Source organism: Candoia aspera, chromosome 4 (assembly GCF_035149785.1).
Source record: "Candoia aspera isolate rCanAsp1 chromosome 4, rCanAsp1.hap2, whole genome shotgun sequence".
Lineage (NCBI taxonomy): Eukaryota > Metazoa > Chordata > Lepidosauria > Squamata > Boidae > Candoia > Candoia aspera.
This window is the reverse complement of record NC_086156.1, coordinates 28,803,996-28,825,249: the sequence shown is the minus strand read 5'-3', so window position 1 is coordinate 28,825,249 and position 21,254 is coordinate 28,803,996. Positions and strand designations below refer to the sequence as shown.

At 39.9% G+C, this 21,254-nt stretch overlaps 1 protein-coding gene across 1 annotated transcript in view; it reads right to left on the bottom strand.

Moving 5' to 3' along the window:
• The window catches only part of SCIN (scinderin), a 51,276-nt gene extending 36,802 nt beyond the window's left edge, over positions 1-14,474 (bottom strand). Inside the window, exons 1-4 of the mRNA XM_063303701.1 lie at positions 14,223-14,474; positions 11,449-11,603; positions 10,279-10,440; positions 6,173-6,322 (exon numbers count right to left, since the gene is read on the bottom strand). Of these exons, the coding sequence (XP_063159771.1) occupies positions 6,173-6,322; positions 10,279-10,440; positions 11,449-11,603; positions 14,223-14,424 (669 nt within the window). The 5' untranslated portion in view covers positions 14,425-14,474. The remainder of the gene's footprint in view (positions 1-6,172; positions 6,323-10,278; positions 10,441-11,448; positions 11,604-14,222) is intronic.
• Between the last annotated feature and the right edge of the window lie 6,780 nt (positions 14,475-21,254).

Below are 21,254 nucleotides of genomic sequence, written 5' to 3'. Positions count from 1 at the left end.
AACTCTCCCATGTAAAATTCAGTAAAAATCCTTCTGAATAGAAAATAAGTTGGATTTGATGTATATTTAGTTACACTGAAATAATTGTGGCTTAAGCCATGAGTAAGGAAACCACAGCAAACCATTTTAAATCAATTTCAAACTAAAGTTTAGAAACTTGGCTTGTTGTAAAGCAGAGTTGTTTCCCAATTGGGACTGCAAAGAAAATGCTGGTTAATTAATGATATCCTGGTTTAATTACTACTTGCAAAGAAGAAAAAAGTAAAAGAATTTTATGCATATGCAAAAAGAACATTGTAGCTCTGCTTAAATTGAAATATAGTAGGTAAAAACAGTTCTATGTACAAATGATATGGAAGCTTTATGGATACTTTTGTGTACAAACACTTCTAAACAGAAGCTGAGATGAGTCATCTCCATTCCCCAACCCAATCTTCACCTTATAACGTGGTAATATAGGTTCTGTACTTTCATCATTGCAAAAATCAAATATCTGCTATTTCAGTTTCAGGTCCATGTTTTCTAAATAATAAATTTGATCCAAGCTGGTGCAATAGTACACTGCCCCCCTTTACAGCTATTGCACACTTCATGAAGCATTTGCTCAATCTACTTTGGTAAATGGCCCCACGGTCTTCAAGGTGAAATATCCATTCAGAACAAAGGGCATAACATCTGCAGTTGTTAAGTGTTTGTAGTACTGTAACCCTTTTTAGCCACTTTTTGAATATCCTCAAAAAGCTCACATAGCAGCAAGACGGATTTGAGAAGTTTTATACACTTCCAAAAGTAGGAACTAGAACTATGGTCAAATCAGAGAACTTCAAATCCATTACTTAATGGGCAGAAATGAGAATGCAGGTACTTCACATACTGTATGGTGCTTTTTACCACCACCACCACCTCCCTCTCTCCCCCTCTCTCTCTGCAGGATTGACACGTGCCTCCTTAATGTCCAGCCAGCCTGCATGGATCATTTGTCATATGTGATCTTATCTGCAAGTTGAAAATGGAACGTGCTGCTTAACTTTTATGACTCTCTGAAATATATAAGGAAGTTAGTTCTGACTTTGCAACAATGCCAGCAGGTGAGGGGGAAGAAAATGGCAGTTTATTTGGTTAAAGGGTAAGGCTTTATTTCTAAGACATAAGGAAATATGATGCAAAAGGAAATAAGAGCCAGTTTCATCTAGTGGTTAAGGCTCCAGGCTAGAAACCAGGAGTCTGAGTTCTAGTCCCACCTTAGGCCTGAAAGCCGGCTGGGTGACCTTGGACCAGTCACTCTCTCTCAGCCCAACTCACCTCACAGGGTGGTTGTTGTGGGGAAAAGAGGAGGAGGAAGGAGTATTAGGTATGTTTCCCACTTGAGTTATTGTAAAAATAATACAGGTGGGATAATAGGAGGAGGAAGGAGTATTAGGTATGTTCCCCATTTGAGTTATTGTAAAAATAATAAAGGTGGGATAACAAATAAATACATAAGCAAACAAACAAATATCCCATAATTTTAAACATGTGGCTATCTACCGCAAATTAAAATCCTGGGTGAGGGGGAAAAAACACACAAGTTTCTAGTTGGCTTCTCTTTAAGAGACATTTTGTCCTTTGGAAAATGGTTCAAAGGAGATTAGACTCATCATGTGTTGTATTGCATTCAAGGACACTACAGCAATAAATTGGATATATTACCCTTTGATGCAGTTCTGCCGCTTTAAGATAATAAATAGCTAGGAGTTCTGTGAGAGACTAAGGGCAATATATCTATATATATCACTTGACCACAGACACTTTTCGGCTAGAAGAGCTTTGCCTCTTGATCAGGGATTATGGGATTTTTTTACTTTTTTTTACAAGAGGTTCCATAGCCTGGAAAGGTATGAAAGCTCCTGCTTTAAGTGACTGTATGAATCTTCTTTTTCATTTGACAGCAGTAAAGAACTACAGGAAACAATTATTCACTGAATGTTGTCTGTGTGTATTTCTTTTATTTTATTTACAATTGAATTAGACTTGATTCCTGGTGACTACTTAGACAAATCCACAGAGTTTTCCTGGTAACATTTTTGGAAGTCGTTTGCCAATCCCTTCTTCCCAGGGCTGAGAGAGTGCCTGGTCCAAGTCAGCCAGCAGGCTTCATTCCCAAGGCGGGACAAGAAGTCATGGTCCCCCAGTTTCTAGCCTGGTGCCTTTAACCACTATACCAACCTGGCTCATCTATATATACCTACTATCTTGAATATGCATGTGTGTATAGGTATATGTTCATGGGTGTGTGCATATAATACAGGCATACCTTGTTTTATTGCACTTCACTTTATTGCGCTTTGCAGATATTGTTTTTTTTTTTAACAAATGGAAGGTTTGTGGCAACTCTGCATCAAGCAAGTCTATCAGCACCATTTTCCAACCTCATTTGCTCACTTGGTGTCTCTGTGTCACATTTTGAAATATCTCGCATATTTCAAACTTTTTCATTATTATTAATCAGATGATGATTAGCATTTTTAGCAATAAAGCATTTTTAATTAAGATATGTACATTGTTTTTTTAGACATAATGCTATTAAACACTTTTTAGACTACATTATAGTGTCAACATCACTTTTCTAGGCACTGGGAAACCAAAAAATTCATGTGACTCACTTTATTGTGATACTCATTTTATTGTAGTGGTCTGGAACTGAACCTGCAATATCTCCAAGGTTATGCTATATGTGCATACATATACATAATTTGCCTTTTCTCAGGATAATACCCCATGCACCTCATGAAGCAGACTGTGACCTGTATTAATCCCAAAATTAACATATGACAATGACTACAGGTAGTCCTCATTCAGCAACCACTCATTTGGTGCCTGCTCGAAGTTACAACAGTGCTGAACAAGGGGACTTACAACCGTTCCTCATAGTTGTGGCTGTCACGAAATCCCCTCAGTCACATGATAGCAATTCAGGCGCTTGGCAATCAGCTTGCAATTACAATAGGCTCAGCATCCCACGGTCACTGGATCACCACTTGTGACCTTCACTGCCAGCTTCTGACAAGCAAAATCAATGGGGAATATGGCAGGAGGTCGCAAATGGCAATCATGTGACTGCAGGAGCTGTAACCACAGCAACTGGAACTGCCCCAACTGTCGTCATAAGTCGGTGCAATCATGTGATGTCACACTTTACACCTGCATTGCTTAGCAACGGAGTTGCCGGTCCTAATTTCCATTGTTAAGCAAGGACTACCTGTATTTGTTATTTCTAATTACAATTAACTTCCTCTCTGCAGCTTAATTTACAGCCCTTGATATGAAACAGGCATGCACAACCTATTTTGGGCAGAGAGCCACATGTGTTCTTTGATTGGCATGTTAAGGCCACACTCCAAAAAGCGAACAGGACAGTATGAAAACTCATTTTAATTTCATTCATTCTGATCTTAATTCTATTGATTAAATAAATATAATAAACATGCCACAGGGAGCAGTAGCACATACTCTTGAAAAGCTAAGCCAGTCTGATCTGGTTAGTAGCTGAACGGTTGACTACCAGGAAATTAGTAGTCAAAATCTGTAAACTAGACTGGGAAATTGAAAACATATGAGAAGAAAGCAGTGGCAATCCACTTTCTTATTGCCAAAAAAGCAATATGGGCATTTAACATTAAAAGTTACTGGTAACTGTTGAGAATATTCTGCCTGTGACACTGATTCCTGCTATAAAATAACGAATTTGAAAAGAGGTTTTTAGTTGCAGTGAAAGCATTCATTTAATTTGCTATTTATATAACAAAATATGAGCATAGTAATTACATCCAAGTAATTGATATCCCTGTTTAGTTCAGCCCTATCACATCAGAGAGAGCACAGGCTCTCAAACACGGGTTTGCATTTTCAGGGAGTGACATTATAACAAAGATTCAACCTATAAGCTCTAGTTCAAATATTCAGCCTGTAGTCATGCATGGGGAAAACTCTTCCCCTATCACTAATATGAACTGAACTATCCACATGAATCAGGCTACCAGGTTATCAGTCATTTAAATGTCCCTCTTCAGCCAATTTAATTTAGCACTATGTGCAAGTTAATGGTATGGACCAAGGCTAAGATCTTGGCCAGTCATTCCCTCTCACTCCTAGGGAGCAGGCAATGGCAAACCACTTCTGAAATCTTGCCAAGAAAACTGCAGGGACTTGTCCAGGCAGTTGCCAAGAATCAACACTGACTTGAAGGCACACACAGACACTCACCATGCACATAAAAAGAGGTAAAGCATACAAAACTCCAGTACACCCCAGTCTCTTTGAAGCTACCAAACTTCATTCAGTTATCCAAGAGTTTGCTTATTTTCCGTTGCCATTACATGCAGAATACATTTTTAATGACACAGCTTACCTAATCTACAGCTTATAACTGAGGCCAATAGTTCTTCCCAAATTCTGCATATTTTTTTCCAACAACAGAACAAGCACAACCAATAATGCTTAATAGGAAAAGAATGAATGAAATATTTATATACACATACATACAGTACATGTAACGATTTTCTGTTACGCACTTGATTGAAAAATTAGCACTGTTCCCACTTTTTTGAAAATTTTAAATATTTTTTAAAATTCTCAAAGACAAAGCTCAACTCCAGGATTAGAGGCTATAGCATATGCTGTTTTTCATTTCAGGAATGCAGTTTTCACCACTACCAACAACCAAAAAAATAGCAAAATGAAAGTTCAGGTGAAAAGTACTGTATAAGTACTATAAGCAAAGCAAACCATAGTTCAAGCAAGCTTTTCTTTTTCTGTTTAACTTGTACTCAGAGTGAAAGCACTATTCTTGCACCAAATCCACTCTCATCTTCCTAGCTATTTATCAAGCAACTGAAGCTCACAGAACTTGCGTTGTCTTGTCTCCACACTTCACTGCCACATTGTCCAATCTTGAAACAAACTCGACAGAGACAGATCTATTTTACCACTTTACATGGATCCAAATTCTGTCCTACTCTTCTGCCACTGCTTGTATGATACTGAAGCAAGTGGGTTCAAGTAGCATTATTTGAACATTTCTTTCCAAGACTACAAAACTCTCCTTACCAGCAAGATAGCATTATTATACCAAGCTATTTCTGCAGCTAATGGTTTTAACAGAATTCTGTACTATCATCATATAAAGTTGTCCCCTATACACTAACGAATAAACCTTGCCTCTGATTGCCCCAAAGTCATATCCGCATGGTTTCTTATTAATTATAATTGTTTCCCCTAGACAACTCAAGAGTTTTAGCCTATTCACATCACTACGTTTCCTTGAAGGAGGAAAATGAGATAAAATCTGTTTATAGTATAAATAGGGGACGCGGTGGCGCTGCGGGTTAAACCGCTGAGCTGCTGAGCTTGCTGATCGGAAGGTCAGCGGTTCAAATCCACATGATGGGGTGAGCTCCCGTTGCTAGTTCCAGCTCCTGCCAACCTAGCAGTTCGAAAACATGCAAATGTGAGTAGATTAATAGGCACCGCTTCGGCGGGCAGGTAACGGCGTTCCGTTCAGTCATGCCAGCCACATGACCATGGGAATGTCTACGGACAAACGCCGGCTCTTCGGCTTTGAAACGGAGATGAGCACCGTCCCCTAGAGTCAGACACGACTGGACTTAATGTCAAGGGAAACCTTTACCTTTACCTATAGTATAAATACACCTCAAGCATTTATTATACACAGTTTGAACCAAAAATATTTCTTTCCTGATACACATGATGCTATTTTATACTGAGTTGGTCCAATTACCAAGATATTATTTATATTAACTGGTACTCACTCTCTGGAGTCTGACAGGACGATTTCATTTCAATTTGTTCAGTCAGTCAGTCAGTCAGTCAAACTATTTCAGGTCACCTTTTAATGCTCATTCCTTTCTGGTGTTTATTCGACTTCCTTCAGCCTGCATCAAACTACTGGTCCATCTAAATCAACACTGACTGCAGGGCCAGGGTTTTAGCCGGGCACCTTTCCTAGACTTGACTAGAGATGCTTGATACTCTTAAGTTATACTCTCTCACATATACAACAGACAAATTCCATTCATGAGATCTAGAACTATGGCCTGATGCAGGCTAGCTGTTTGACTAGTCAGAGCAACTATCCAACTAACAGTTATTTTTAAAGTAAATGAATATGCAATACCTTAAGGAGCTCCATTGGTTCACTTCCTTCATCCACGACAATCAAATGTGCTCTCCCATTCCGTTCATTGTCTCGAATGCCCACAGCAACCTGAGTAGCTTTCAAGCGCTCATATTTATTGCAGGTAGAGCCACACCATTGGTAGATATGCTAGAATGGACAAACAGAACTTCAGTTAACAGAATTTACCTAGGACAGTATGAATGCAAAGTATGAAAAATGTAGGGAAAACTGGGGGCCTTCCTACATTTTATGTACATAACAACAATCCAGTGAGGTTGTACTGAGAGACAGCCAGCACCCAGTAAGCTCTATGATCAACAGGAACTTGAACATGGGTCCCCAATCCAAGCACAACACCTTAACCTCTATTCTACTTTTGCAATTATTTTCAGAACACCGGGTGCTTTTCTTTCACTGCAAAATGTAGAAGTTAAAACATTTCCCTTTTTTCTCTTACAACACAGAAACATAGTTGAGAAAACAAAATCCTTTTGCTCTCAACAGGAATTTGTACATTCTTCATGTGGATTGGATTTATGGAAGGTTTCCCTACTGAAAGGCTCCAGGCCAGTCTTTTCCAGCTTGGTGCCTCCAAATATGCTCTCCACATTTTATGGCCAGCTGAGAATTCTGGAGTTGTGGTTTAGATGCTACATTCCAGAAGGCTAACTTTAATATCAGGAGCTTCTACATGTCCACAAGGTAGGCTCTGTTATTCATAAGAGGAAGCAGAGTTGCACTTGTTTTTCTTTATGAATATAAGTGCCAGACACGTAAATCACAGGGTCCAGAGAAAATCTATTCTCAAGGGATCATCTCTGCCAATTATTCTCACTTAGCTAATGGAAAACAATGAGGCGAAAAACAAAGAAAAAGCTGGTACAAGCTATCTCATTGAACTGATCCTGTTCCTGGCTGATGAACACATTCCAAATACTAACCAGATTCAATCCTGTTAACTCTTTGAGACTCCCCATGCTTGACTATGTGGCTACCTATCTGGGCTCAAAAGACTTACAACAAGGATTTAAAAAGACAGACTCTGAACTCCTACCCCTCCAATAAAAGACATATACAGAAAATGTGCCAACCCACTCTGCATGATTCTAAAGTCACCGAAACCCCTCAACCACCCCCAGCTATCCAAAACTTGCCAGCTCTGTCTCTGGCCGGTCCACTGGCCCAGAAGCATCCTAGAACAGTTTCCTCTTGTTTCCAGAAAATATAACAAAGGGGTCTAGAAAAATGTGATAATCTATTCATACTACAATGTAACTTGAACTTTCACTAGCCTGTTTCGGTACTCTTTAGTATTGATTAGAACCAATAACTAAGCAAATGAAGTAGTGTGTTCTCATCTACCAACACTAGGGTGCATTTGCTAAGAAAGTACAGAAGCTACAGAATTAATCATATGCATCATTTCATAAAGCATTTGAATTTCCAGCATTTTTGTTGTACATAATACATTCCAAACATAGAAACAAAAATAAAAATCATGTTAGAATATGACTTTACAAATCTTAATATAACTTCATTCCACGTAATGAAAGCATATGACATAGAAAATAAAATTCAAAATTTCCTTTTAGAAAATATTCAAGATCTGGTCTAGAAATACACTGCATGAATCATTGTTGGGCATGTAATTCAATTCACTTAACATTTACTTTTAACTGAAATTAAATTAAGTGATTTAAATACAGTTAATAACATCACCATTTATTTAATAATTTCTGTCTTTTGTAGCATTAAAAATTACAGTTCAGCAGCAACTTGTGGCAGGTGTGTGTGTATGTGTGTATCTATGTAAGGGCGGTGTATCATGTGTGTGTGTGTGTGTGTGTGTGTGTGTGTGTGTGTGTATGAATTGCTTGAGACTCACTGCACAATATCAGGTAGATTCTAAACAGAACAGCTAGATCTTGAAAGAACTCCCTGCAGCCCAGTAAACACAATATTGTAAACACAAAAATAAAAAGTGCTTTTTTCCTTTTCTTTTGAATAAGCCCTGCCTTTTTGTAAAAGAAAACAGGGCATCATAATGCTAAAGGACTGAGAAGGAAAATATCCGTTCTCTCACTTTTCCTATGATAAAACAAAAGAGATTTGAAGCAAAAGGAGATAAGAAGGTCCTGAAATGCTTCGTAGAAGATGAGAAGTAAGAATCATAGCTACACTTGTATGGGGACAACTGCTGGTTTAAAGGTTTCCATTAATAGCCTCCCCTTTCCCCCAGAAAGAAATCTGGAGAAACATCCTGTTCAGACTGGGATTTTCCACTGTTAACAAAAGTCATTGAGACATTATTTCCACGGCAGCCTGGATCAAAAGCGGACCCTTTTCATATAGGTCCTGCATTATTCTTGGAAGTTGGTGTATGTGCTGTTGGCTAGTTAGCATCAGAAAAGAATAGCGAAGGCAGCAAGGACGTTCTTCTTTTGCTGCCTGCTACAGGCAGTAGAAAAGGGAGGAAGGCAAGGTCCCAACAGCAAGACAGAGCAATAGCCTCTTTCTGTTATCTGCTCTCCTTCTTATGGCACTGACCAATGGCAGCTAGGAACTCTTGGCCCATTTATATTCCATGCTTATGGCTACAGGGTAACAAACTTCTGTGTTCCCTCAAATCTCTATCAACTATGACTCTGTTACCCACATTCTTGCCACTGGCAGTTAACATTTTGTGTCTATCGAACTCATGTTCTACATTTCCATGCTTGCCTTTATCTACCTGCCAGAGGAAAGACTTCAATCTTCTAAACGACATGAATCGTAAAACCATAGAGTTGGAATGACTTTAGACATTATCTCATCCAACCCTTTGCAGAGAACAGGATCCATTACAGCATCTTTAACAGATGACCATCTAGCTACTATCTGAAGAACTCTAGGAAAAGGGAACTCACAACTTCGTCATGTGGCAGCTTATCTGGGGACCACTACCTTATCTCCACGCAGTCATCTTTTCTGTTGACTAAATACTGTATATGCATATCCTTTAACCTGTCCTCATAAAGTTTGGTTTCCAGACCCCATAGTTTCTTGGTAGCTGTCCTTGAAACTTGCTCCAACTTGTCAGTGTAAGTTTTTAAATGTGGTGCACAGAACTAGATACACTTCAAGTGGGCTCTAAGCAGGACAGAGTAGATTGGAACAATTATTTTCTATAATCTGAACTCTATGCTCCTGTTAATGCATCCAATATATCATTTCCCTTTTTATCACACTTCTGGCTCATGTTTAACTTGTGATCTACAAAGCCTACTTATGGTCTACAATATGGACAGGTATTTGTCCCTGTTCTTATCCCATTGCTTTTGAGTGCTGTCCATCCCAGCATCTCACTTCCATAATTTCTGTTTTCTTTTGCAATGTAACTGCATCAACGCTATTTTGCATAATTCTGTGTGTGACATTTGGCCCAAGTCCCATGATAATACCCAGCTATGAATCATACCTCCTACCCCATATAGTGGGAGGAAATGAAATGGAGGATATAGACAATTTGACTCATGTCTTATGAGAATAGAGTTGCTTCAGTTCTTTTTAGGTACTTCTGCTTTCTGGTGAGAAGTGAAACAAAACAAAGCATATATATATATAAAGACACACACACAAACACCCATTTTTTTAAAAGATAACTGACCTACTACTGGTTGCGTGAAATGAAATACAGATTTCATTTTAGAAATTTAGGATTTCTAAGAAACAGGCTTTCCTGTGGATTTTTTTGTTTTGTTTTGTTTTATCCATTCAGTCGCTTCTGACTCTTTGTGACTTCATGGACCAGCCCACGCCAGAGCTTCCTATCAGTCGTATTACTTAAATACTTTATGGGAAAATGTTAGTAGCAAACCTCCTCTGATGCTTAATATTGAGTCTCAAATCATACAGAGTTCAGAACAGATTTTCCAGCCCTGGTGCTTGTAGATGTTTTGGCAGGGGGATTATGAAAGTTATTACCCAAAACATCTGGAGAAGCATCAAATTAGAGAAAGGCTAGGGCAGGACATTCTGGTCTGAATGTATACATTAAGTGGTATTTGCAGGACAAAGGTATTCCCTTTGTTTGTTTTGGAAACTTGAGTTCTGTGATAACTTACTGTTCCAAGATCTACAATGAAGCAGTCTCCTTTGTTGAAACTCTCCCAGCTAAGAGGAACTTCTGTGGCTCTAACCACTCTCCGACCCTTGATATGTAGGAGTCTCCGAGCACTTAAATCATTTGTAATTACATGCTTAAAACCAGAAGCGATGCCACCTGCCTAGAACAACAAGAACAGGGAAGAACCTAGGCTTTAGCAACATGCATTACACATCACACCAAAACATCTCCACAAATCTTAAGCTTAGACTGTGCACGCATGTTATGCTTGGAGCGTTATTGGACAGAAATATATACAACGATGCAGAGAATTTTAAAACTTTCAGTTGAACCCAGAGCTTTTTTTATTATGACAAATGGACAGTCAACTAGAAAAGACTCATGGACGATTAGTTTTACATATGGTAACTGCAGCAAGGCTATTATATGCACAAAGTTGGAAAAATACAGAAATACCCACAATGGAGAAGTGAATTGTGAAGATGGCAGAACTTGTTGAAATGGCCAGATTGACTTGTCTGATTAGGGAAGAAACAATATCTACTTTTATAAAAGACTGGAAACCCTTTATTTTGCTGAAAATGGACAAAAGTGAACTGATAATCTCAGAACTTACTGATTAAAAAGGGTTGTTTATGGGAAGAAGGGAACCATGGTATGTAATTTGGGATGGTGGAAATAGTAATAATTATGTTTGTAACTACTGCAAAGGTCAGAAGTCGCTTCTTTAGATAGTTTTATTTTTCTTTCTTTTTACTGCTCTTTTTCTGACTGTTACTGTTTCTTACTTTTTTCTTTTCATTTTTTTTCTAATTTTCTTTTTTTTCTGTAGTTTTTAATTATGTAAAAAAATTCTCAATAAAAATTATAGGAAAAAAATAACCTACCATTTTCTTGATCAATAATTGTCCTTGATTTGTACACACGGGAAACTAGAGTTAATGAAACAACTTCATGGTACACTGAAGGAGGAACACTAATCTAAGATTTCATCAACTGAATTCTCTTACTGAGTTCATAATTCTTTAGCTGAAGAGGCCTGGTAGTAATTATCTCATTTAAGCTGAAAAGTAGGTGGGTTGAAACCTCCTTTGATTTCAGGTTTAATATTAAACTGATCTTTTAACATAGAAGATTCTTGAAAAAGCCTCACATTTTCATCCTATACCTTATACTTAATGCCTCCTTTGAAGTATCCAATGAATTGTGTAGACTCAAAGCCTTGGATTTCTCGGTGCTGCACAGGTTTCCCTCCAAGATAATCATCCAGCTGAACTGTAAAGATTGCTGCCGCAGTGCTTTCATCCTGAGTACATTCTTTACCTACAAGAAAATGGAACTGTTCTATTTAGAGAAGCAAAGAAGGGACTATTAGATTAGATTTAGATTTTTTATCTCACCTTTTTATAATTTTTTATAACTAACTCAAGGTGGCAAACATACCTAATACTCCTTCCTCCTCCTATTTTCTCCACAACAACCACCTGTGAGGTGAGTTGGGCTGAGAGAGAGTGACTGGCCCAAGGTCAGCCAACCAGCTTTCAGGCCTAAGGCAGGACTAGAACTCTCAGTCTCCAGCCTGGAGCCTTAACCGCTAGACCAAAAAAATAAAAAAAATCTAAGCCTGGCCTTGTTCCAGTGGACTTCACTGCTGCCTTCTTTCTGACATCATCCAAACTAAGCGGGATGTCCCAGGCAAGTGTAATAATCTTTGGCTATCTTTCAACAATTGATAAAACTCCCTCAGAAGGATTTGTACTGTCTATCATACCAAAATGCTATAACGAGATTCATTCCACCTAAATACATAGATATTGAACACTTTCCTTTCCTCATTGAGCCAAATGGAAAATAGGTTGCCTTAAATCAGGCAGGCAGCATTCCCCAAGAAATTGTGCTCTACCCATTGAATGTTAATAACCTTCTTCCAAATGACAAGTTCCAGCAGAGTGGAAATCCAGTTTCAGAAAAAGGAGAATGGTGGCATCTGCTCCATCAAACAGACCACGGCATTACCTTGAAAATATAAGGGCTTTATTTTGACATGACATTCTTTTCTGCATTTCTTATGCAATTGACTTCACCCTGCTGGAATTTGCAATTCAAAAGATACTGGATTATTCATTTCATACTTTTGACATAAATGCATCCCAAAGTAATTTACAATAAAATTAAAATAAAACAATAAATATAATAAATTAAACAGCACAGAATAAATTCATTAAAAAGGTGAGATGGAGGGAAATTTAAAAAGTCATTGAACCATTCATTCAACATTCAATCTTGGAACAGTAAGTCTTTAATAGTGTTTAAAACTTTGAAACCTTCATTTTCCAGAGCGTGAAACAACTGACTGGTTTTTGTTATTGCTTAGTAACATTATGGAAATGACACCATTTTGCATCAGTTACATCATTTAAATAATGACATCAGCATGCAAATCACATAAAGTGATGTGAATGACAAAATTTTCTTCATTTGCATAATGAAGCCATCATGTAAATGAAGTAACTCATGAAATACTGTGCAAGTTAAGAGATACTCTCTCTTGCTAACTGATCCCCCTTAAGTAGGCACCTCACAAATTCCAGGGACATAGCCTGAGTGCAGGTGCCACTACAGAGAAGGCCCACCTGCAAGTAACTGCGGGATGACACTGAAAATCTTGATCCATGCAACAGGACTGTCCAGAACAGCAAAGATGGCCAGTCAGGTATCCTGGTCCCAAGTTGTCTATGGGCTTACATGTTAAAAGCAAAACTTGGAACCTGGTCATTAGCTAATTGACCACAAACGCAGTTGCTTTAGCAGAGATGCAGTAATGCCCAAGGCCAAAAATTGCTGGGTACCTCACCCAGCAATTTGGCTGCATTACGGGAATATCACTATACATTTGTAGACATTATTTCATATATCTATAGCATCACCATTAGTGCACATGTGCATTACAGAGTACAAGAAGATCATATTTCAATCCCAGGAATTTACAGTCTATTCCAAACTTTCCCAACTTGACATGTTGGGACACAACCCACAAAACTCACAGCTAATCCTTTTGTTATGAATGCTAAGCAGTTGAAACACATCTGGAGAATTCCAGGTTGGGAGAACCTGAATTAGATTATAAGACTCCCTCTTTTTGCTGTATCTTGTATAACTTTTGTTCCCCAGGATCAACTTTGCTATGCGTGTCTATGCCACCAAGTTGAACTGTAACAACAATCTTTGCTATTCATATTGCATCTTTACCAAGGAGAGGCAGAAACTAAATTGCACCAGCTGAGTGAAGTTGCCAAACATTTGGATAGCAAACTTGGAATGTGTTGTAGCCATACAACATCTGGGAAGCAGCAGAGAGAAATAATTTGTGAGCTGAGTGCTTTCCGCAGGGACACTTATTAATGAATTCTTAAACTGGCTGCTAAGTTCAGTTTGGGCTCTTTGCACTCTGTCCAGCTAAAAGCTGAAAGGCTTCATTTTTCTTCTCTAACTCCACCTAGAACAACAGCTGCTTTCCCAGCAAAGAGTGCTGTTCACCATAACTGAGACCAACTTCAGTCATTAAGACAAGTCAATGCCAGTCAATTCAACCGGACTTTCCTCAAGCACTTTCTCCAGATGTCTTGGACTACAACACCCCCTCCCCAATCAGTTGGTGCTCTCTAGTTGTGTTGATGCTCCTAACACTCAGCTCCTCTTCCAGGCTGTGTTCGACCATCAGTCTTATCCTCTCCTGCCGGCCCCGTATCTAGATGTGTGCAATGAGAGCTACCCTCATCCCTAGCCCGCGCAGTCCATGGCCCGAGTTGACAGAGTATGATGGGAATTGTAGTCCAATCCCTCTGGCGGCGCTAGTTGGAGGAAAGCTGATTTAATTTTTGGTTTGGTTTGGTTTGGGCTCCGTCGAGTCCGCCCATCCCAGCAGGTGCCCCCGGCGCCTACCTAGCCAATAGTGCAGATTGTAGAAGATGGCGTTGCTCTTCTTGAAGGTGTGCAGCACCAGGTAGGCGTCGCCCACGAAGAAGTCGCCGTACAAAGGTTCGGGCACCGGCACCAGCTCCAGCTTCTCTACCCGCCAGATCTGCAGCCCGGCCTTCTGGCCCGCCCGGGCAAACTCTTTGTGGTACAGCTCCGGCGGGGCCATCTCGTCGCCGCCCCCGCCGTCGCTGCTTCAGGCGGTTGAACTAAGGAGCGCACTCAAAGCGCTCCCTTCCACCCGCTGCCTGCCTCGCCCGCCTCCCAACTGCTTGAGCTTCATCTGGGAAGAGCGAAGCGGCTCTCCCTGCTTTCTAAGTTCAGCCCGCCCGGGCCCACGGCGCCCCGGGGAGGAGAGCGGTCCGATAGGCGGGTCTTGTTTACTCGCTCTTGCAGCCCGGAGGCAGACCGACGCCTCGCTAAGCTCGGAGGCGCACCTGGGCTGGCGGGGGAGGCGAGGCGCTTTCTGAGCCGTCCTGCCTTGGCGCTCCGTTGGGACCTGGGAGCCCGCGACCGCGCCTCAGGTCTGCTGAAAGGCGACTTGTCTCGGGGAACAGCGAGCTCGTTCAGGAGCAGCCAGCAGAAAACCTCGAGGCAGCCAAAGGGCTGCGAAACTAGCCTCACTTTCCTCAGCCTTGTTTTCTTTCCGTGAGAGGCGGGTCATTTATAGCGCAAAGATCCAGCCAACGCCTTGTTCAAAAAAATACACAAAAATCAAGCAAGCAATACCGCCGTTTTTATTTTTACCCCGTTTAGGGAGGACGTTCGTTGAACGTCTGAAGCAACCGTATCAGAATCATCCGGTATCCTCACACACACACCACTCGGGCTTCTGAGTTTTGGAGGCGCAAAGTTGCGGAGGGAATGATTTGCAACGGAACTCTGTAACCAGATTCCCACATCTGGCTAAGCCATAAAGGGGGGGGGGGCGTGAGCTAAGTCGGTCGGTCGTGTGAACCCAGCCCTTGGAGATGGCAAACCGCTTACTGTTACTCAGCCATAGCTAATGGTTTATTTAAGAATATGGTTCAACAAAGGCTGTGTGAATGCAGCCTCACATACACCATTCTCTCTTTAATAAATACATCCCTGAACTGGTAGAATGCAGGAAGAACTCAGGGATCTGTGCCAACTAAAATTGGAGCAAAAATATCTGTGATGTGATAGGCTGCAATGGAGTGGGTTTAGGAGCCGAATGCTCACTTTGTGAGGCTGGTAAGCCGTGGAGAAGTAGCAGAGGAAGAGGGCAGGACTGGGGCTAATTTCAGCCAAGTCTCATAACCTGGCTCTAGATGCTCTTGCAGAAACTCTCATACATGCAATGGGCCATGTCGCTAACTTTACCGGCTGCTGTTATGTAATTTAAAATTTTCTATTCTGCATTTCAACTGAAAGATCTCTGTGGCTTGCAAACACTTTTATCAAAGCAAGAAAACGCAGCCTGAGCTGGAACTTGCTTTGTTTGGCCATGATATAGTCATGGTGGTCCTTGTTCTATTATTTACTCACCTACTAACTCCATATACAACTGTTTTTTGCAAAGCGTGGGCTACCAAGAGCTCTTCATCCAATTTCCTTTAAGGGGCAGGATTTCCTTTTACTGAGGTACCTCCTCAGAGCAGAATGACGGTAGCTGTTCCACAGCTCTTTTGTGCTTCCACTGCTGCAGGAACTGGGCGTTTAAATAAGTAACCAGTATGTCATCAATTGATGCTGAATTTTGGCCACATTAGCTAGAGATCCTCTGGGGGTGCAAAATGTAGTGGGTGGGACTGCATGAAGCCTGCAGGTTGTAGTGTGCCCATGCCTGCGATAAAACATAAGAAGAAGCCTGCTGTGTTAGGCTATGGATGCATTGAGGCCAGCATTCTGTATCCCACAATAACCAACCATAAACATGGACTATTGTGTCCTACGTGTTTAAGATGTGCTCCCTCAGAAGGTAGTATAGAAGCCGTCAAGACTAGCACTTGGTCCTAGACCAATTCTACACAACTTTGTCTGCCTCTTAACTACCCTCTTGAATCTCCTTGCGTGTAGCAATAAAAACCATTGAACTCTTATGTAGATAGGATAGCTAAGTGGGCTAGAATACAGATCTCTTTTGATGGCATACTCCATTTGAAGGGTTCTCTAGTCCATGTCAAACTCAAAACAATTTACCACATAAGGTGGGACTTTGGTTGCTCATCCACCTGGAATGCATTGCATTTCTGTTATGATTTCTGAATTGGATTTATTCATATAAATTAGCAGGTGCAAAACTGTTTCCTTTTTTGTCCACTTTTTTGTGATACATTTCTTCTTCATCTTAGTAACATGGAACAAAGACTCACATGGAACAATGACTTATAATGAGTGCAGGTATCACCCTGTCCTTATTATTGTTATTTCAACACAGTGATGGTCGGGTAACTCACAAAGTTCGTATAAATCACTAGGGGGAAAATACTGTAGCCTTAAGTAGTCACCGTAAGAGGACTGTCTATGTCTGGGTTCATAATGTGGATTGTTTGATTTTGCTTTAACATGATGTGTGAACCTTGGCATTTGGTATATAAGTTGTAATTTACAATTAGTGTGAAGTATGTACCCAACCAATTGTGACTTACTGAAAACAACAACAATCACCATGGTTAAGTAGTTCTGTCTAAGTACAATATGCACATCCATATAGTAGATATGAGAGGGAGGGCAAAACTCTAATAAGCAGCTATATCCAGTTAGGACAAGTATGGAAATATTAGACCTGAAGAAGTCTAACCGCAAGTGCAGAATTATATATAATCCAGTAGATTCTAAACATTAACATACTGAATTTAGGATACAGTAACATGGAAAAAAGTTCATTTTGCCAGAAGTAACTATAAAATTGCTTCTCTGTAGGCTGCTATGGAACTTGTCTTTAAGATGTCATGGAAAATACTTTATTTTTAAGGATTTATTTGCTCGCTAAATATATAAATGGGACTTTATGTTTCTGAAACAGACTCAGTACAAGTCTTGTTTAAGTCTCAGTGTAAGTCTATTTTAGCATACAAGTAATGCTTTTATAAAAAATAACAAGTGTGTGATTTCCAGATAAAGAGACTCAAACTCTCTGAGCATCTTGCTCACCCCAGTAGAGCTTTGCCATCTAGCCATATATCAAAATGTACTGAAAACATCTCATCTGATCAGAATGTGAAAGTCCTGGTGAGCTAGGAGTTAGGTAGAATTCTTTGCTTGTTAATGTCAAGGCTCAAATTAGATCCTCGTGAAAGTCATCTGCAGATTAAATTTTACATTAACAGTATATTGGCAGTAAACAATATTGGTATGAAATTTATTTGGCAACCTAACATGTCTTTTCAGGTGTGGCACCTGCCCTATGGAATAATCTCCCCCCCACCCCCCGGCCCAATCCGCCCACAGCCCCAAGATTTGACTGGTCTCAACCCGTTAGCCTTTAGGAAGACACTGGAGACCTGGCTGTTCTCTCAAGACATTGGGGCAGGATGTTAGGTGAACTTGCCCTTGAGGAGAAGATTGATTTACCCTGACTGTGTGTTTTGCTTTTATTGTTGATTCACTGTTGTCAATGTTGGGATACTGTGATTTTGTTTTTCTTGTTGTACACTGCCTAGAGTAGCATTCAGTGAGCTGGGCAGCCATATAAAACATTAAACAAATAGAAATAAATAAAATAAACATGTAAACAGGAAAGCTGGAAATCTACATGGTCAACATTGGACCTGATATAGGCTATATTCCAGGTCCAATATTCCTTTAAAAATATTATTTAATCCTATTCAACCGAAGGAAGCAAAAAATAAACCTGGGAAACTTTTTTTCTCTCTCTCTCTCTCTTCTAGCAGCATTTCTGGCAGTTTAGGGAAACAGCAGCATTTTGTTCTTCAGCAGAAAAGCGGGTAAAGATAGGAAAGCATTGACCGGAACTAGAACCCACATCCCTTTAAATGGTGTGAGATGTGATATGAAGATAAAATACCTAAAACCGTTCTCACAGGATGAAGAAAAGAATGTGTTCAGATATGTATTGCAGATTTCCTGACTGCTATATCTCAAAGCAGCTCTGAGAGAAAGGCCTGGTCCATATATGCAGGTAAGTAGTTGGATATAATTTAAACATTTTTTTAATATGAAAAAAAACCCTGATTGGAAATTGAAACTCAAATTAGACAAATATTCTACCTTATCAATCTTCCTGCTGTCTTGTTCCTGCATGTATGGGTGGAGGAAAGAATAAAAATATTCTCACCCCCATTATAATCATTACATTTCAGAGTGCCTTGTCTGTCATGTCACCTGCCCTTTGGAACAACATCCCCCTGGAGATCTGGGCTGGTCCTTTTGGCTTTTCGTAAGGCACTGAAGAGCTGCTTGGTCCCCCAGTCTTTGAAGCCAGGAGGTTAAATGAGCACTGTTGGCTGATCAGTTGGGTTTCAGCCCTTGGATTAGAAGTGGACTGTTCTTAGACCCCATTCATATGTTCATGTTTATCTTGCTCGTTTGAGTCACAATTTATACTGTATTATGTTTCAGTTTTAATCCTTGTTTGCTGCCTAGAATCACTGCCCCCTTCCAAAGAATTCTGGCCAACATAAATCATTCTGGCTGGGAATTCTGGGATCTGTTGTCCTAACAAGCAGGAACCATGCTGAGACGAGGAATAAGGCTCTAGTGTTTTATTACTGCTACATTAGACAGAAAATCCTACCAAACTGAAGAAGCGTGAGAAAACCCATACAGATAAACCCCAAAAGTCAAGGCGGGTCTGTTCTGTGTCTCTTTGAATGACTGCTCAATTCCTCGCTACTACGCATGCATTTTCCCCCATGGATAGGGGCTCCTTCCTGCTCACCATCAGTGCTCATGACATCTATGGTCTTAACACAATGGGAGGGTGAGTTTAGTTTTTAGTAATTTTGGTCTGCAGTTCACCACATAACCTATAGTACTTACAAATTGGAGATTGCACCCAAAATGTGAGTTGTACCTCAGACTGAAACTGTCATCGTATTACTATTTTTATTATGTGAGAAAATCAGCTCTGATCCTCTCAAACTGCATGCTTACAACACTGTAGTGAGTATATAAATTGGCCTTCTTGTCTCCTGAGAACTTCTTTCTTTCTTTCATTCTCAATGCAGAACCAACCCCAGAATGACGGTCACTGCTAAATACTGAGTTTGATGCATATTCAGGCTAAAATTCTACTTTCCCTTTAGCTTTGTATTTGAATTTGGAAAGGCTTTTACTCCTGCATTTATGTAGAGGGAGAACTCATAGCTTCACTACCTTGACCTTCTGTAATGCATTTTTCTAAGTGCTTTATAATTGAACTGCAGGCCAAGTACTCTTCAGTTCATTCTGGGAAATTCCATTGCAGGCTTCAGAGCACTTTAAAGAGGTTATCAGGCAGCGGCTGATTAATTTTTTAATACAAAAAAAAATCTAAAAGTTACTCTTAATAGAGAGTTCCACAAATAATTATGTTTTTGTTTCTTGCTTCTAACAGGAAAGGGGGTGATATATTTATGCAACAGTACTAGTTTCGTTTAGTTTACTTAACATTTATTGTACAGAAATTTTAGACCACTCACTACTCTGGATAGGATACATGATAAAACGTGAGAAATAAAAGCATCCCTGAATAGGCAACTCTCAACCCTTTAAAAATCAACTTAAAAAGCATAGATGATAAAAAGGCTCTCTAGTCACCATCAATTTAGGCCTCGAAAGCTAACAGCAAATCCTTCAAAGCCTTCGGGAATAACAGGAGCAAAGAATCCAAGCACATCTTGGAGGTCATCTTTTCCATACCAATGTAGCCCACACAAAAAAGGTCTGCCTAACTGTGCCAAGACCTCACAGGATGGACAGGATCATTTTGGACAGCGTGGCCCCTAATATAATCCTATGCCATGCTATGGAGAACTTTAATAGGTATGAGGCAGCATAGCGTACCAGTTGTAGCTTCCAAAATACTAGTTTGATTTAGTACTACTGTGCTGAAATTTGTCTTCCAGTTTCCCAAAAGTATTATTCTACTGTAAAAGTTCTATTGCTTTCCTATCCCATTTTCAGAATCTTTTATGGTGGTGTTTTGGTTACTGTTGCTATTGTTTGTTTCTGTTTCACATCTCTCCATCAGTTTGCAATTTCTTGGGTGGCCTGTGCTTCCTAATTAGAAAATGGCCATAAGAATTCCCTAATTCCCTCAGGAATTAATTGAAACATGGAAAGGTAGAGGGGCTGTGCACTGCTGGGCAAATAACTGTACAATAAAATTGTACATACAGACATCCCCTCAAACACCTTGTGAGTAGCCATGAGAATTTCACTATGGATTTCCCTTCCCATGAAACGAATTTGGAAGAACTTTTTCCCCCCATCAAATTCAGAGAATGGCTGGAAAAAAATGTGGTTGTTTTTTAGCACAACATACTAGATTTTGTCCAAAGTGGCTCACTGGGTCAGTTTGTTAAAATAGATCACTTAGGGAGAGCAATTTATAAAACATATCACAGAATTCAAAATTACAAATTAAATAATTGTATGCCAAATTCAGTATTACAATGAAGTAACCAAAATACATAATACAGAGGGGGAAAAATGATCAGCCTAACAATGAACCCTATTTGTTAGCACAAGTCTTTCTAGACTTTGGGAGCTGCTACAGCCTAAGTTAGATATAGGCACAAGGGAGTAAGATGGTAGGGGATAAGTCCTTTCCCCACATCTCAGGTCTTCTGCACTCCATAGAGTCCCAGCAGACTGGTTTATACTGTATATAGTTCATCTACATCTATTATAGATATGTTATAGATTAGATTAGATGGCTCATGGCTGGTTCCTTCCGCTCTTTGCACAAGAGACACAACAACTGCAAGTGCACTGACAGAAGGTGCAGTGATGAGACTGTAATCTTTTGGCCAGTTTGGGAAACTTTCATATGTTGACTCACAGCATTTTTGTATTGTATACTTCCACCAT